The following is a 17890-nucleotide window of genomic DNA, read 5'->3' as shown; positions in this document are numbered from 1 at the left end:
TTCAGTGCAGCAAGGCTGGCTGCCATGCAGGCAAAGAGAGCAGGTATGTGAAGAAGGAAAGAAGTTTGGAACTTCTTGTTCGGTCTTATTGTGGAAAGTGGAAACCAGGGCCCTAACCTACCAATTGAACTTTTTTTTTCTTTCTTTTTATTAGTTTTTGCTTCTTTTTGTCTTTTCTTTTCTATATACTTTTTTCTTCTTTTTCTTATATCGATATATATATATTTATTATATCAATTCTCATCTTATCAAAAATTATTTAATATATCAATATCTAGAATGGAAAACAGGTTTTCATATCCTATATAATATAATATTATTATATAATATCTTTCATTCCCAAACCTTTTTGACATCAATCATAGAATTGATTACAATTAAAGATTTGTATTTCCTTCTTATTTACAAATTTCTCAATCCAATGCGGAAATGATAAAAAAAAAATCAATTACCCATGTATTGCCGCAGTCGAATGAGAACGATATTTTTACTAGTGTAGATGATCAGACTATTATGAAAGTTGAGGATAATTACCGTTGTTAGATAAAAATTACATGTACAAATTTTTTTATACTTTGATATTATCAATATTTTTTTTGTGCCCCAGTAAATATAATTTTCTGGCTCCGCCACTGACCCCAGGGGTGAACCTAAGAATTGTCCTCATGTTAATTTGTGATAAAAAAAAATTTCTTCCATGCATCTCTGCCTCTTCCCGGCCTACTCAAATGAATTAGTTAAGTTCCATACTACTTCTCCCTCAATTCTGATATCTCTGTGGCAACCTCATGATTGGTCCCACTCATTCGGTTGAGGGGGGATGTAGGAGTGATTAAGTCAATGATAAAGTCAAAGCCAAGGTCAATACTAAAGTCAATGATCAGGACATGACCATTCCATAAGACTCCACGTGTAGGGCTGAGATTGTTTTGCAAGAAACTAATGCTGGAATTAGTTAGCCATACTTAACAGAAATTAGGAATAAGGAATTAGATAGCCATATTAGGAATTAGTTAGCCATACTTAACAGAAATTAGGAATAAGGAATTAGTTAGCCATATTAACAGAAATTAGGAATTAGTTAGCCATACTTAACAGAAATTAGGAATAATATTTGTAATAATTCGTAACTGTGACATGAGGGCGTTCCAATTATCTATTTAAAGGTGGTCATGAGGGTTTGTCGAGTACTGCAAACTAGCTCGATCGATCAAATTCTTCTTCCTTGGAAAAAGACCATATCAAAAGCATGGGAAACGAGACAGTAGTAGTGGCTGAAACTGCGGGGTCGATAAAAGTGGCGGTGGTAGTATGCCTGTTGAGAGGCCAAAACGTGCTCTTGGGGCGGCGCCGCTCCTCTCTGGGAGATTCCACCTTTTCCCTTCCCAGTGGCCACCTTGAGTTTGGTAGTTAATTATCTCTTGTTCATTCTTCCAAGTTGTCAGTTCGCACTTTAAAATTTGTATTTCATATTACGCACACACTGCTGTAACAAACTATAATTAAGAGGGTATATAACATATCTTACATTTTTTACGAGAGCTAATTAATTGATTTTCTTTACAAACGTTTAAGGAGAGAGCTTTGAGGAGTGTGCAGCAAGGGAACTGAAGGAAGAAACTGATTTAGACATTAGCAAGATAGAATTGCTAACTGTGACCAACAACCTGTTCCTAGATGAAGCCAAACCATCGCAGTACGTGGCTGTTTTCATGAGGGCAGTGCTGGCAGATCCTCGTCAAGAGCCCCAGAATATTGAGCCAAAATTCTGTGATGGTTGGGGATGGTATGAGTGGGACAATCTTCCGAAGCCACTCTTTTGGCCTTTGGAGAACGTGGTTCAGGATGGATTTAACCCTTTTCCAACATGAGAAAGCTGCTAGCTATATGTAGTGCACATCAGCATTGGCACAGCAGGCTGCTTTCCTTTTTAAGAGTATTTTGTGAGTGATTTGTTAATTTGTACCATGCATGTACCTTCACTAAGCGTTAATCAAGTTTGTGTACTAATCATGTTAAAGACAATGCTTAGGTTCATCCCATTGGGTGAACGAGCATATTTTCACCTCTATTGTCGATTAACATACTTTTACTTAATAAATTTATCATCCAACGGTCTATATCTTAGATTAGCCTTAAAAGATCATCTATGTAAAAAATCAATTGAATCAGAAATCGTTTAATTATCTAATTGAATCAAACAAATGGATGGTTCTAACAACACTTACTACTATTATAATGAACCGTCCATGTATTTCATAGAAATGATAACTAAAAGGTATTCAATTTGATTGATTTTTTACAGAGCTAATCTTTGTATGGTGTTATGCAACATGAATGGTTGGATTAGAAAATTATAAAATTAAAATGCATTAATCACAATAAAGGGTGAATATGCTCATTTACCCCAGGCAGGGGGCGGAGGGATGAAGGGGCACCCTGGGTCACGTGCCCCAGTCATGTTTCTTGGCAAAAGTTGATTTATATATATATATATATATATATATGACCAGGACAAAGAACAAGTTCAGTGCAGCAAGGCTGGCTGCCATGCAGGCAAAGAGAGCAGGTATGTGAAGAAGGAAAGAAGTTTGGAACTTCTTGTTCGGTCTTATTGTGGAAAGTGGAAACCAGGGCCCTAACCTACCAATTGAACTTTTTTTTTCTTTCTTTTTATTAGTTTTTGCTTCTTTTTGTCTTTTCTTTTCTATATACTTTTTTCTTCTTTTTCTTATATCGATATATATATATATTTATTATATCAATTCTCATCTTATCAAAAATTATTTAATATATCAATATCTAGAATGGAAAACAGGTTTTCATATCCTATATAATATAATATTATTATATAATATCTTTCATTCCCAAACCTTTTTGACATCAATCATAGAATTGATTACAATTAAAGATTTGTATTTCCTTCTTATTTACAAATTTCTCAATCCAATGCGGAAATGATAAAAAAAAAAATCAATTACCCATGTATTGCCGCAGTCGAATGAGAACGATATTTTTACTAGTGTAGATGATCAGACTATTATGAAAGTTGAGGATAATTACCGTTGTTAGATAAAAATTACATGTACAAATTTTTTTATACTTTGATATTATCAATATTTTTTTTGTGCCCCAGTAAATATAATTTTCTGGCTCCGCCACTGACCCCAGGGGTGAACCTAAGAATTGTCCTCATGTTAATTTGTGATAAAAAAAATTTCTTCCATGCATCTCTGCCTCTTCCCGGGCTACTCAAATGAATTAGTTAAGTTCCATACTACTTCTCCCTCAATTCTGATATCTCTGTGGCAACCTCGTGATTGGTCCCACTCATTCGGTTGAGGGGGGATGTAGGAGTGATTAAGTCAATGATAAAGTCAAAGCCAAGGTCAATACTAAAGTCAATGATCAGGACATGACCATTCCATAAGACTCCACGTGTAGGGCTGAGATTGTTTTGCAAGAAACTAATGCTGGAATTAGTTAGCCATACTTAACAGAAATTAGGAATAAGGAATTAGATAGCCATATTAGGAATTAGTTAGCCATACTTAACAGAAATTAGGAATAAGGAATTAGTTAGCCATATTAACAGAAATTAGGAATTAGTTAGCCATACTTAACAGAAATTAGGAATAATATTTGTAATAATTCGTAACTGTGACATGAGGGCGTTCCAATTATCTATTTAAAGGTGGTCATGAGGGTTTGTCGAGTACTGCAAACTAGCTCGATCGATCAAATTCTTCTTCCTTGGAAAAAGACCATATCAAAAGCATGGGAAACGAGACAGTAGTAGTGGCTGAAACTGCGGGGTCGATAAAAGTGGCGGTGGTAGTATGCCTGTTGAGAGGCCAAAACGTGCTCTTGGGGCGGCGCCGCTCCTCTCTGGGAGATTCCACCTTTTCCCTTCCCAGTGGCCACCTTGAGATTGGTAGTTAATTATCTCTTGTTCATTCTTCCAAGTTGTCAGTTCGCACTTTAAAATTTGTATTTCATATTACGCACACACTGCTGTAACAAACTATAATTAAGAGGGTATATAACATATCTTACATTTTTTACGAGAGCTAATTAATTGATTTTCTTTACAAACGTTTCAGGAGAGAGCTTTGAGGAGTGTGCAGCAAGGGAACTGAAGGAAGAAACTGATTTAGACATTAGCAAGATAGAATTGCTAACTGTGACCAACAACCTGTTCCTAGATGAAGCCAAACCATCGCAGTACGTGGCTGTTTTCATGAGGGCAGTGCTGGCAGATCCTCGTCAAGAGCCCCAGAATATTGAGCCAAAATTCTGTGATGGTTGGGGATGGTATGAGTGGGACAATCTTCCGAAGCCACTCTTTTGGCCTTTGGAGAACGTGGTTCAGGATGGATTTAACCCTTTTCCAACATGAGAAAGCTGCTAGCTATATGTAGTGCACATCAGCATTGGCACAGCAGGCTGCTTTCCTTTTTAAGAGTATTTTGTGAGTGATTTGTTAATTTGTACCATGCATGTACCTTCACTAAGCGTTAATCAAGTTTGTGTACTAATCATGTTAAAGACAATGCTTAGGTTCATCCCATTGGGTGAACGAGCATATTTTCACCTCTATTGTCGATTAACATACTTTTACTTAATAAATTTATCATCCAACGGTCTATATCTTAGATTAGCCTTAAAAGATCATCTATGTAAAAAATCAATTGAATCAGAAATCGTTTAATTATCTAATTGAATCAAACAAATGGATGGTTCTAACAACACTTACTACTATTATAATGAACCGTCCATGTATTTCATAGAAATGATAACTAAAAGGTATTCAATTTGATTGATTTTTTACAGAGCTAATCTTTGTATGGTGTTATGCAACATGAATGGTTGGATTAGAAAATTATAAAATTAAAATGCATTAATCACAATAAAGGGTGAATATGCTCATTTACCCCAGGCAGGGGGCGGAGGGATGAAGGGGCACCCTGGGTCACGTGCCCCAGTCATGTTTCTTGGCAAAAGTTGATTTATATATATATATATATATATATATATGACCAGGACAAAGAACAAGTTCAGTGCAGCAAGGCTGGCTGCCATGCAGGCAAAGAGAGCAGGTATGTGAAGAAGGAAAGAAGTTTGGAACTTCTTGTTCGGTCTTGTTGTGGAAAGTGGAAACCAGGGCCCTAACCTACCAATTGAACTTTTTTTTTCTTTCTTTTTATTAGTTTTTGCTTCTTTTTGTCTTTTCTTTTCTATATACTTTTTTCTTCTTTTTCTTATATCGATATATATATATATTTATTATATCAATTCTCATCTTATCAAAAATTATTTAATATATCAATATCTAGAATGGAAAACAGGTTTTCATATCCTATATAATATAATATTATTATATAATATCTTTCATTCCCAAACCTTTTTGACATCAATCATAGAATTGATTACAATTAAAGATTTGTATTTCCTTCTTATTTACAAATTTCTCAATCCAATGCGGAAATGATAAAAAAAAAAATCAATTACCCATGTATTGCCGCAGTCGAATGAGAACGATATTTTTACTAGTGTAGATGATCAGACTATTATGAAAGTTGAGGATAATTACCGTTGTTAGATAAAAATTACATGTACAAATTTTTTTATACTTTGATATTATCAATATTTTTTTTGTGCCCCAGTAAATATAATTTTCTGGCTCCGCCACTGACCCCAGGGGTGAACCTAAGAATTGTCCTCATGTTAATTTGTGATAAAAAAAATTTCTTCCATGCATCTCTGCCTCTTCCCGGGCTACTCAAATGAATTAGTTAAGTTCCATACTACTTCTCCCTCAATTCTGATATCTCTGTGGCAACCTCGTGATTGGTCCCACTCATTCGGTTGAGGGGGGATGTAGGAGTGATTAAGTCAATGATAAAGTCAAAGCCAAGGTCAATACTAAAGTCAATGATCAGGACATGACCATTCCATAAGACTCCACGTGTAGGGCTGAGATTGTTTTGCAAGAAACTAATGCTGGAATTAGTTAGCCATACTTAACAGAAATTAGGAATAAGGAATTAGATAGCCATATTAGGAATTAGTTAGCCATACTTAACAGAAATTAGGAATAAGGAATTAGTTAGCCATATTAACAGAAATTAGGAATTAGTTAGCCATACTTAACAGAAATTAGGAATAATATTTGTAATAATTCGTAACTGTGACATGAGGGCGTTCCAATTATCTATTTAAAGGTGGTCATGAGGGTTTGTCGAGTACTGCAAACTAGCTCGATCGATCAAATTCTTCTTCCTTGGAAAAAGACCATATCAAAAGCATGGGAAACGAGACAGTAGTAGTGGCTGAAACTGCGGGGTCGATAAAAGTGGCGGTGGTAGTATGCCTGTTGAGAGGCCAAAACGTGCTCTTGGGGCGGCGCCGCTCCTCTCTGGGAGATTCCACCTTTTCCCTTCCCAGTGGCCACCTTGAGATTGGTAGTTAATTATCTCTTGTTCATTCTTCCAAGTTGTCAGTTCGCACTTTAAAATTTGTATTTCATATTACGCACACACTGCTGTAACAAACTATAATTAAGAGGGTATATAACATATCTTACATTTTTTACGAGAGCTAATTAATTGATTTTCTTTACAAACGTTTCAGGAGAGAGCTTTGAGGAGTGTGCAGCAAGGGAACTGAAGGAAGAAACTGATTTAGACATTAGCAAGATAGAATTGCTAACTGTGACCAACAACCTGTTCCTAGATGAAGCCAAACCATCGCAGTACGTGGCTGTTTTCATGAGGGCAGTGCTGGCAGATCCTCGTCAAGAGCCCCAGAATATTGAGCCAAAATTCTGTGATGGTTGGGGATGGTATGAGTGGGACAATCTTCCGAAGCCACTCTTTTGGCCTTTGGAGAACGTGGTTCAGGATGGATTTAACCCTTTTCCAACATGAGAAAGCTGCTAGCTATATGTAGTGCACATCAGCATTGGCACAGCAGGCTGCTTTCCTTTTTAAGAGTATTTTGTGAGTGATTTGTTAATTTGTACCATGCATGTACCTTCACTAAGCGTTAATCAAGTTTGTGTACTAATCATGTTAAAGACAATGCTTAGGTTCATCCCATTGGGTGAACGAGCATATTTTCACCTCTATTGTCGATTAACATACTTTTACTTAATAAATTTATCATCCAACGGTCTATATCTTAGATTAGCCTTAAAAGATTATCTATGTAAAAAATCAATTGAATCAGAAATCGTTTAATTATCTAATTGAATCAAACAAATGGATGGTTCTAACAACACTTACTACTATTATAATGAACCGTCCATGTATTTCATAGAAATGATAACTAAAAGGTATTCAATTTGATTGATTTTTTACAGAGCTAATCTTTGTATGGTGTTATGCAACATGAATGGTTGGATTAGAAAATTATAAAATTAAAATGCATTAATCACAATAAAGGGTGAATATGCTCATTTACCCCAGGCAGGGGGCGGAGGGATGAAGGGGCACCCTGGGTCACGTGCCCCAGTCATGTTTCTTGGCAAAAGTTGATTTATATATATATATATATATATGACCAGGACAAAGAACAAGTTCAGTGCAGCAAGGCTGGCTGCCATGCAGGCAAAGGGAGCAGGTATGTGAAGAAGGAAAGAAGTTTGGAACTTCTTGTTCGGTCTTATTGTGGAAAGTGGAAACCAGGGCCCTAACCTACCAATTGAACTTTTTTTTTCTTTCTTTTTATTAGTTTTTGCTTCTTTTTGTCTTTTCTTTTCTATATACTTTTTTCTTCTTTTTCTTATATCGATATATATATATATTTATTATATCAATTCTCATCTTATCAAAAATTATTTAATATATCAATATCTAGAATGGAAAACAGGTTTTCATATCCTATATAATATAATATTATTATATAATATCTTTCATTCCCAAACCTTTTTGACATCAATCATAGAATTGATTACAATTAAAGATTTGTATTTCCTTCTTATTTACAAATTTCTCAATCCAATGCGGAAATGATAAAAAAAAAAATCAATTACCCATGTATTGCCGCAGTCGAATGAGAACGATATTTTTACTAGTGTAGATGATCAGACTATTATGAAAGTTGAGGATAATTACCGTTGTTAGATAAAAATTACATGTACAAATTTTTTTATACTTTGATATTATCAATATTTTTTTTGTGCCCCAGTAAATATAATTTTCTGGCTCCGCCACTGACCCCAGGGGTGAACCTAAGAATTGTCCTCATGTTAATTTGTGATAAAAAAAATTTCTTCCATGCATCTCTGCCTCTTCCCGGCCTACTCAAATGAATTAGTTAAGTTCCATACTACTTCTCCCTCAATTCTGATATCTCTGTGGCAACCTCATGATTGGTCCCACTCATTCGGTTGAGGGGGGATGTAGGAGTGATTAAGTCAATGATAAAGTCAAAGCCAAGGTCAATACTAAAGTCAATGATCAGGACATGACCATTCCATAAGACTCCACGTGTAGGGCTGAGATTGTTTTGCAAGAAACTAATGCTGGAATTAGTTAGCCATACTTAACAGAAATTAGGAATAAGGAATTAGATAGCCATATTAGGAATTAGTTAGCCATACTTAACAGAAATTAGGAATAATATTTGTAATAATTCGTAACTGTGACATGAGGGCGTTCCAATTATCTATTTAAAGGTGGTCATGAGGGTTTGTCGAGTACTGCAAACTAGCTCGATCGATCAAATTCTTCTTCCTTGGAAAAAGACCATATCAAAAGCATGGGAAACGAGACAGTAGTAGTGGCTGAAACTGCGGGGTCGATAAAAGTGGCGGTGGTAGTATGCCTGTTGAGAGGCCAAAACGTGCTCAGTTCTTGCCCTGATTTCCGAGCGGTTGGTGCGTGGTACCGACTCTGCCTCCTGCTCCAACATGAGTTGGGGAATGGGCGGTGGTCACATCCCCAGTAGTTCAGGGGGGTCCAGCGGGACCTGCATCTGTACGACTGGTTCTGGTCCCAATGTACCGGCGTTGGGATGACTACGCCTCGTGCTATGCGAATGCTCGCTCTGTGCCGGGTTGGCGGTTCTTTCCAACGTCCTTTTCAGGTCATCAAAACGTGACATCAGCGTAGCCACCTGCTTTTGGGCCTCGGTCTTCTCTCTGCGCTCCTCTTCACGCTCTCTGTTTGCCTTGTGAAGGTCTGCCAGTGCCAGCTCGTACATGGCGGCGAGGTCCTGGCCTGGTGGGCGGCTGCTGCCTGGATCCGTCTCACCGCCGGGGTTGGTTGGGGTGTTGAATAGTGCGCGGTTAACACCTACCGCTGGATTGGATGGTTGGGGTATGGCGGATTGGTCTGCCTGCTCATCGGCGTTTCCCCCGCTACCGCTAGTCATGGTAGTTGTGATGGGATGACCTCTTGTTCAAGGGTTCCCACAGACGGCGCCAATGTTAATGCTCAAAGTCTGGCGGTAACCAAAACCTTCGTTTAATGCGGGTCCGGTGGGCGGACCGCTACTCTGTATACTTGGTGATTCTTGCTGGCTGCCAAATGAAAGACAGGGCGTCAGAGGGAGACCGCGTTGGGCGGTCTTCACTTCTCCGATGCCTAAGTCAGTTGATACGTATAGACAGCACAATAATAAATGAGTAGTTAATGCGTAATAATGAAGAGAGAAGAGAGGACCTTTTATAGGTGAGGAGAGGTCCGATCTTCTCTTTGTTTTCGATGTGGGACTGATGTGCTTCAGTTCCCAGTTTCAGTAGCTTCTGATGCCGTCTTGGCAGAGTGCGTGGCGGCGCGTCAGCGGCGATCCCGGGGAGCTCTTGTGCTCAGGCCGTGGCCCGCCTGGCTGCCTATCCGTGGGTCACTCCTTTGACGGTAGTTGGTACCTCTGGCGGTACGATGAGCGTGGCTGATTATAGCTAATTATGCTTTGCAAACGTACATGTAGGTACAAGTCCCCCAAGTCCCCAGTCAAGGAGGGCAATCTTGGTTGGGGAGTTGATCGGCGGTTTGAAGCGTTTTCTTCCGCTAGACTTTACAAAAGCATAATTAGCGTCAGTGCGTTGTCAACCATGGATATTACTGAGCAAACGCTTTATACCCTTTCGGGTGGGCCCCTGCTAGGCCCCCCAGGGAGTCCCGCACTCCCCGGCTAAGATGGACCTCCGGACGGTCGCAAAATTTGTTTGGTGAGGGGGAGCTGCATGAAGCAGAGGGTGTTGGGTAGCGAACCCAATCTTTAGTACCCGAGTGACGGGGGTCAACGTACCTGATCAGGGCCGTCGTAGACTGTTGACTAGTCCCCGTGTCCCGTAGGGACGATCTGACTGTAACGCCGCGTGGCGGTCATTTGTCAGAATGAGGCGTGGCCTCGGGATCCGCCGCTGGCGGGTGTCCACCCGCTGGTTTATAGCAGTAAACAGCGTCCAGTGGACGTGCTTGGCGTTGCTTTATTGAGCGGTACCGCGCTGAATAAAGTACGCGACTTGCCAGATAAAAGTGGTTTCCGCTAGAGGTGTGTAGCGGAAGGTGCCCCGTTTGTATGATGACAAGGGAGAAGTTCCGCTGTTGGGAGACTTCGTGAATAACAGCTAGTGAAAAGTTCCGCTGGCGGGGTTCCGCCCAACGGAGACAGTCACTTGGAGAGGACAAGTGAGAAGTTCCGCTGGCGGGGTTTCGCTCAGCGGAGACCGTCACTTGGAGAGGACAAGTGAGAAGTTCCGCTGGCGGGGTTTCGCTCAGCGGGGACCGTCACTTGGAGAGGACAAGTGAGAAGTTCCGCTGGCGGGGTTTCGCTCAGCGGCGACCGTCACTTGGAGAGGACAAGTGAGAAGTTCCGCTGGCGGGGTTTCGCTCAGCGGGGACCGTCACTTGGAGAGGACAAGTGAGAAGTTCCGCTGGCGGGGTTTCTTGATGTTCGTCGGGGGCATAAGATGAGATTTTGGGGGTAGGTTAAGATGTTTGACAGAGAGTTGTCAGTTAGGGTTTTGCTAGATGGTTGAATCTGGGTTGAGGGGGGTTTGTTCATATTTTGGTATTTTCTGGGTAGTTGTTCGTGGTGTTCTTTGCTATACCTGATGTAGGGATAGGTTAGATCCTTCTGTGGGCTAACTGATTTGGGTTTTAGGGTTTTGGGATGGCCAACGTCATAGAGATCTCGAGCAGTGAGGACTCCGGGTCTGACGTGTCAATCAGTGCGGCGGATAGGATTTTTATTGACTCGTTGCGTCCGTCTGCCCGTGCAGGAACCTCACTGCCAGAGCCGCTACAAACCATACCCTGGGAAGTTGTCATGGGCCGTACGTCGCTTCCGGAGAGTTCTAGGGCGGGTGAGAATGCTGCTGCGCGGGATAGGGATGAGGAGCGGCTAGCCAGTAACAGTGCCGCCAGTGGTTCCGCTGACGGGGGAAACGTGACAGGGGAGGAAACGGAGTCGGCGTGGGTTCTCCAGGATGGGACCCCCGTTGACGAGGCGGGAGGGCGGATGACTGCCGCCGCTTTCAACCAGATGAAGCGGATATACCGGCTGCCGGGAGTGGTGAAACTTCGTCAACCGACGGCGGACGAGAAGGCCTCAATTCTTCCAGCGGGGTTCGCCGCTGTCCACGAGGCAATATTCCGCCAAGGAGTGACATTGCCGCTTGTACCCAACCTTCAGATCCTGGTGTGCGAGTTCGGCGTCGCCTTTGGGCAGATCTGTCCCAACATGTGGCGGTTGCTGCTGGCGATGAACTCCTTGTGGCGGCTATCCGGGTGCGAGGGGCCGACTGTGGCGGAGGTTTTGCACTTCTACGAACTGGTGTACGTTAATCGCCAAGGTTGCAGAGGGCAAGTAAATTTGAGCCGCCGGCAGGGAGCGCCCAAGCTGATAGAAAATTTGAGGGATTCAATGTCCTACTGGCGGGGGACTTTTTGCGTGGCAATGACAGGGTGGGAGTACCAATCGGAGTTGAACGAGGGGGAACCGACGTTTAGGATTAAGTCGGAGTTTCAGCCAATCCGAGGTTGTTCGTCGATCTCCGCTGAACATAGTTGGCGGTTTACTGTATATTTCAACTGTTGTACTGACGCCTTGTTTCTTGTTTTGTAGCGGGACTGCGTTATAACCTGACGAGTGAGAAAGAGTGCCGTATTGCGCGTATCAAAGGTTGTTGGAAGAACCGCAATTTGCTGGACTTCCGTCTTCTCACCGGCTGGGAGTTGTTGGTTGATCTACAACTAACGCGCGCTATTGGTAAGAGATCTCCGCCACATTGTATCCCTCGATAATTTGTTTAATGCTGACGGGTGTTTGCATGTTCTCAGAAACTCCGCCAGGCAACAAAGCGAGCCGCGACGCCTTTGACAAAGCCATGGATCGTGCGGAGATTGACAACTTCTTGGAGGCGATGTACACGTCAGGGGAGGCGGCCCAAAGGACAGTTGTGAACCCGGAGACTCTGGAGGTGAGTGCATCCGAGGTTCCGGTGGTGCTGCCCATGCCGCACCACTCCCACCTAGGGGCCGACGGTCTGCCCAGCGTGCAAGTGGATGGGAATGCGGGCGGGGGAAAAAAGGGGTCTACCTTGCCGCAGAAGGAAATAGTGGTTGCCACTCGACGTGGGCCACAGAGAGAAAAAGTCGTGGCGCCAGTGGGGGCTGCCGCTACTGCGGTGGGGAGACAACCGCCGAAGGGGTCCAGGGCTGCGCCCGCCGGAGATACACGGGGGATCCTGCGGAAGCGGCGCCAGTGTGACTCGGCCGGGGAGGAGGATGATGATGAGACCCTCGAGGTCCACAGGCAGAAGAAGGGCCGACAAGACCCGTCGAAGGCCCCCGTGACGGCCGAGAGAGAGATGCCCGTGAGCGATCTGGACTCCTTTGCCGCCTTCACCGAGTTCATGACTGACAGCGAGCGGGAGTTTCTCTATCACCTGTGCGAGCGGTTGGGGTTCGGCGGTCTGGCAGGGATGACGCGGCCAACGGCGATCGAGTAGTCGCCCTTTAGCTCAGCCTTTGGGCACCTGGCGGTTGGGCTGAACGAAATGTTCTTGGCGGCCTCCAAGCAACCCCGAATTGAGGGACAGCTCCGGGAGGAGGTTAAGAGGCTTGAGGGGGAGCTGGTGGATGCCAAGGACAGGCTGGCAGATGTGGAGCGACGCTTGATGAAAGCGGACTGTGATGCTGCGGACGCTCGAGGCAAGCTAGACGTGGCCATCCAGCGGGACATAGAACGAAACGATCATGTCTCCAAGCTGGAACAAGACATGGCCTTGCTGCAAGAGCGTGTGGCCGCCAAGGAGAAGAAAATTGATATCCTGCAGCGGGAGTCTGCCGCCAGGCAAGGGGAGGTGAAGAGACTGGAGGGTGAGGTGACCCGGCTGAGGGACGATGGAAGCCGAGCCGCCGCCGCCGCTGTGGAGAAATTCAAGCAGTCGGCGGAATATAAAAACGCGATGAATGAATCGGCGAAGGCCGGCGCCCTGGCAAACGTCGAGATGCTGCAAGCGAAGGGTGCCATTGACTGGGCGAAGGCGTCCCTGCCCAAGGCGCCGCAAGCAAAAAATGTAGCGTCGACAAAGAAACTCCCGCCAGTACCCAGTCCCCCAGCAGGAGGCGGCAGCTCAGGCAGTGGGTATCAAACTCCGGCGGATGGGACCATAGAGAGGCCAAGTCCCACCGCTCGAGGGACTGACCAAGCAAGCTGCGTACAGCCGCCGCAAGCAGAAGTAGGTGACGCCGGGGCCAACCCCTGAGATGCCGGACGTGCCCTGTTTTGATTGTGTAGCCGCTGAGGCTGAAAATATATGTACTCTTTCTTTTTTTTTTTTGAATGTAAGGAACATTTTTGGGTGGGGAGTCCCAGCCCTGAATATATGAAGTATGGAATTTTTGACGTTGTGTGATGATATGTCTATACCGCTAGAGTTTTGACTTAAGATTTTCTTTTGCAATCAATGAAATATTAAAGGAATTAAGATTGGTCCAAGTGCACGACGTAGCGGACGTGGTCCGCTGACGATTGCTGGCGTTGCCAGCTGCCCTCAGTGCTAGACTTGGTAACAATGGTTTGAATAATTCCTCGTTTCATTGATAACTGACTGGTCAGTGTTAACAAAAGTGGGGATGTACCCGTTGGGTAGCTTCCCTTAGCTAAATATTGAACAAAAATTTAGCTAAGTCAAGATGCTCCTGGGTAGCGACATGACTATTTGTAGTAATACCGAAGGTGTTCGGTATTCCAAGGGTGGGTCGTAGTGACGCCATCCTTGTCCATTAAGTAGAAGGTGCCTGGGCTAACGACTTCTACTATTTTGTATGGACCTTCCCAAGTTGGGCGGAGTTTTGTTGGCGCTGGAATGACTTCCTTCATTACCCAGTCCCCCAGTTGGAGGTTCCGGGCCTTGACTCTGGCGTTGTAGAAACGCGATACTCGTTGCTTGTTTTGCAGGTTTTGCAAATGGGCCTTGTGTCGTTTTTCCTCTAGGAGGTCCAAGTCCAGGTTGATGCCATCGCCGTTGGTCTCTGGGTGGTAGCACTCGACCCGAGCGGTGGGTTGAGCAACCTCGACAGGCAGAACGACCTCAGTTCCGAACGTCATACAAAAGGGGGTTTCACCAGTGGCGGAGGATGGAGTTGTCCTGATGGCCCATAGCACTTCTGGCAGTTTTTCCGCCCACAAGCCCTTGGCAGTGTCGAGCTTCTTTTTTAGCAACTTCTTGATTATCTTGTTTGCCGCTTCGACCTGGCCGTTGGTTTGGGGGTGGGCGACAGAGGCGAAGCTCATCTTGGTGCCCAGGTTGGCGGTGAATGAAATGAGTTCCTCGTTGTTGAACTGTGTGCCGTTGTCTGTAATGATTGTATGTGGGACACCATAGCGGCAGTAAATGTTTTTCCAGAGGAAGTGAATGACCTTTGCGGTAGTGATGGCAGTCAGTGGCTCTGCCTCTATCCACTTGCTGTTGTAGTCGATAGCAACAATGATGTACTTGAACTGTCCCTTGGCGGTTGGGAATTTTCCCATCAAATCGAGGCCCCATGTAGAGTGAACCCATGGACCGATGATGATTGAAAGTGGTTCCGCCGGCGCATGTGGGAGATCGGCGAACTGCTGGCATTTGTGGCAAGATCTTGACACCTGCTGGGCGTCCTCACCAAGCGTAGGCCAAAAGTAGCCCTGTCGCATTGTGCGATTGGCCAGGGATCTAGCGCCCGAGTGGTTTCCGCACTCCCCGCCGTGGATTCCTTCCAACACGACCTTTCCTTCCTCCGGGGTTAAACAGCGGAGGTTGGGGTGAGTGAACCCCTGGCGGTAAAGCTTGCCATTCTGGATATTGTAGCGGGTTGCTCTCCGTTGAATTTGGCGTGCCTTGACCTCATCCTCGGGTAATGTGCCGCTGCGTTTGTATGCAGTGATCTCGTCCATCCAGCTGGGGTTGACTTCAATGTTGAAGATCTCTGCTAGGGTTTTTGTGATGCTTGGTTTGTCAAGGCATTCCACCTTTGTGTCCGCTGGACTTTGATGTGGCTGGGCGGTTGCCAGTCTCGCCAGGGAATCAGCCTTGGCGTTCTTTTCCCTGGGGATTTGTGTGATGGTGTGGAAATTGAACTTTTTTAGCAACGTTTTGACGTATCCCAAGTATGCCGCTAACTGCTGGTCCTTGGCCTGGAAGCTGTCGTTGACCTGGTTAACGACTAATTGAGAGTCGCTGAATATGTTGACGCTGTCAGCCCCTGAGTCAATGGCGAGGAGTAGACCGGCGATAAGTGCCTCGTACTCCGCCACATTGTTTGAAGCTTTGAAGTTGAATTTCAACGCGTACTCCGCGTTCAGTCCCCCGGGTCCTGTTAGGATGACTCCGGCGCCGCTGGCCTTGGCGCTGGCGGATCCGTCCACATGTAGGTTCCAATCCGACTGGAGGGGACTCGCCTCCCCGACGGTTACCACTTCCGCTCCGGGCACTATCTCTACACCGGGTTCAGGTTGACGTTCGGTGAGTTCAGCGATGAAGTCCGCCACTGCCTGGCCCTTCATGGCGATTCTTGGTTTGTATTCTATGTCGAACTCGCTGAGCTCGATGGCCCACTTGCTGAGGCGCCCCGAGTGTTCAGGGTTCTGCATTACTTGCCTCAGCGGTTGATTAGTTAACACATGGATCGTGTGGGCCTGAAAGTATTGGCGGAGGCGCCTGGCGGCAACGATAAGTGCCAGGGCCAGTTGCTCCAAGGGAGGATACCTTGTTTCTGCTCCGTTCATGCCTCTGCTGGCGTAGAAAACTGGGAGCTCATCTTGGCCTTCCCTTCGGACAATTGCGCAACTTACCGCCGATGTGGATACCGCTAGGTATATGAATAGGGTTTCTCCTTGGACAGGGACAAAGAGGAGAGGGACTGCCGCCAGGTATTCCTTAAGGCCCTGGAACGCCGCCTGACATTCTGGATTCCAGTCGATGACCTTCTTGTGCGTTGTTTTGAGGAGTTTGAAGAATGGGGCGCACCTGTCAGTGAGTCGAGAGATGAATCGAGAAAGGGCGGTTAACTTGCCCTGGAGGCACTGGACGTGTACCTTATACTCAGGGTCCGCCAGGTCAAGGATGGCCTGGACCTTGTCTGGGTTAGCCTCGATGCCCCGCTCGCTGACAATGTATCCCAGGAATTTGCTAGCGGTGACTGCAAAGAAACATTTTTCCGGGTTGAGGCGCATACCATAGGCCAAGAGAATGGTTACTATGATCCTGAGGTTTGCCACATGTCCGCCGGCCTTTATGCTCTTAACTAGCATGTCGTCCACGTAGACCTCAATGATTTTTCCTAGATGCTCAGCGAACATGGCGTTTATCAACCGCTGGTAAGTGGCACCGGCGTTCTTCAGACCGAAAGGCATGACATTGTAGCAGTAAAGGCCTTTGTCGGTGGTGAAGGTGGTGCATTCCTGGTCGCTGGGGTGCATTTTGATCTGATTGTATCCGGAGAAAGCGTCCATCATGCTGAGGAGCTCATGTCCGGCGGTTGAATCGACTAACTGATCGATACGGGGTAGCGGGAAACTATCCTTTGGGCATGCCTTGTTGAGATTTTTGAAGTCAACACACATCCGCCACTTGCCGCTGGGCTTTTTGACCATTACCAAATTTGAGATCCACTGGGGATAGATGACTTGGCGGATGAATCCAATGTCCTGGAGTTTGGCGACCTCTTCTCCGATTGCCCGGTATTTTTCCTCATCGAAGGCCCTCCGCTTCTGCTTGATGGGATAAAAGGAGGGTTTGATGGTGAGTTTATGAGTGATAATCTCAGGGGAGATACCTGGCATGTCCGCGTAGGACCATGCAAAGACGGAGGCGTTATGACGTAGGAATTGAATGAGTTCTGCCTCTACTTCTGGGTCTAGTTGGGCGCCTATGCGGACTGTCCGCTCAGGGTGCTCGTCTGAGATGCAGACAACTTTCAAGGATGTGTCCGGGTTGACCGGCTCCTTCCTTACATACTTCTCCTCCTCGTCCCTAGGGTCCTCGAAGATATTTGGTGGCGGTGCCTGGTTTCCCACTGTCAGGACATCATGGCTTTGCGCTGACCGTGCCATGGTCGTTGAATAACACTCGCGTGCCAACTGCTGGCTTCCCCTCACACTGCCCGTGCCGTTAGGTGTGGGGAACTTCATGAGAAGCATGTATCCGGCGATAATGCACTTAAGCTTGTTGAGCGCCGGTCGTCCGAGGATGGCATTATATGAGCTGAGACAATCAACGATTATGAATTCTGTATGTACCTCCGCCATACATGGACTAGCGCCAATAGTCAGCCGCATGTAGTCAGAACCGAGCGGTTGCGTGACGTCACCAGAGAAGCTGAGCAGTGGCTCATGGTCCTGGAGCAACTTGTTATTCCGCTTGAGGTGGCCGTAGCAACCGTTAAAGATGACG

At 45.2% G+C, this 17890-nt stretch overlaps 3 protein-coding genes across 3 annotated transcripts; all 3 read left to right on the top strand.

Moving 5' to 3' along the window:
• Positions 1 to 1177: 1177 nt before the first annotated feature.
• On the top strand, positions 1178 to 2065 carry LOC133725337 (geranyl diphosphate phosphohydrolase). Its single transcript, XM_062152551.1, has 2 exons — positions 1178 to 1406; positions 1576 to 2065. Exons 1-2 carry the CDS (start codon positions 1250 to 1252, stop codon positions 1869 to 1871), a joined length of 453 nt encoding a protein of 150 aa, XP_062008535.1. The 5' UTR covers positions 1178 to 1249; the 3' UTR covers positions 1872 to 2065.
• A 1642-nt stretch (positions 2066 to 3707) lies between these two features.
• Positions 3708 to 4593, top strand: LOC133725339 (geranyl diphosphate phosphohydrolase-like). Its single transcript, XM_062152553.1, has 2 exons — positions 3708 to 3934; positions 4104 to 4593. The coding sequence occupies exons 1-2, from the start codon at positions 3778 to 3780 to the stop codon at positions 4397 to 4399; spliced, it is 453 nt and encodes a 150-aa protein (XP_062008537.1). The 5' UTR covers positions 3708 to 3777; the 3' UTR covers positions 4400 to 4593.
• A 1640-nt stretch (positions 4594 to 6233) lies between these two features.
• LOC133725338 (geranyl diphosphate phosphohydrolase-like) lies at positions 6234 to 7123 on the top strand. The gene is made up of 2 exons (XM_062152552.1): positions 6234 to 6464; positions 6634 to 7123. Exons 1-2 carry the CDS (start codon positions 6308 to 6310, stop codon positions 6927 to 6929), a joined length of 453 nt encoding a protein of 150 aa, XP_062008536.1. The 5' UTR covers positions 6234 to 6307; the 3' UTR covers positions 6930 to 7123.
• The last annotated feature ends 10767 nt before the right edge of the window (positions 7124 to 17890 follow it).

Source organism: Rosa rugosa, chromosome 1 (genome assembly GCF_958449725.1).
Source record: "Rosa rugosa chromosome 1, drRosRugo1.1, whole genome shotgun sequence".
Lineage (NCBI taxonomy): Eukaryota > Viridiplantae > Streptophyta > Magnoliopsida > Rosales > Rosaceae > Rosa > Rosa rugosa.
This window is presented reverse-complemented; position numbering and strand designations above follow the sequence as displayed.

Bases quoted from the DNA above. Each gene is read 5' to 3' on its own strand.
- LOC133725337 (XM_062152551.1), top strand. From the start codon at position 1,250: ATGGGAAACGAGACAGTAGTAGTGGCTGAAACTGCGGGGTCGATAAAA. The intron at 1,407-1,575 runs GTAGTTAATTAT...CAAACGTTTAAG, and splicing joins CAGTGGCCACCTTGAGTTTG to GAGAGAGCTTTGAGGAGTGT.
- LOC133725339 (XM_062152553.1), top strand. From the start codon at position 3,778: ATGGGAAACGAGACAGTAGTAGTGGCTGAAACTGCGGGGTCGATAAAA. The intron at 3,935-4,103 runs GTAGTTAATTAT...CAAACGTTTCAG, and splicing joins CAGTGGCCACCTTGAGATTG to GAGAGAGCTTTGAGGAGTGT.
- LOC133725338 (XM_062152552.1), top strand. From the start codon at position 6,308: ATGGGAAACGAGACAGTAGTAGTGGCTGAAACTGCGGGGTCGATAAAA. The intron at 6,465-6,633 runs GTAGTTAATTAT...CAAACGTTTCAG, and splicing joins CAGTGGCCACCTTGAGATTG to GAGAGAGCTTTGAGGAGTGT.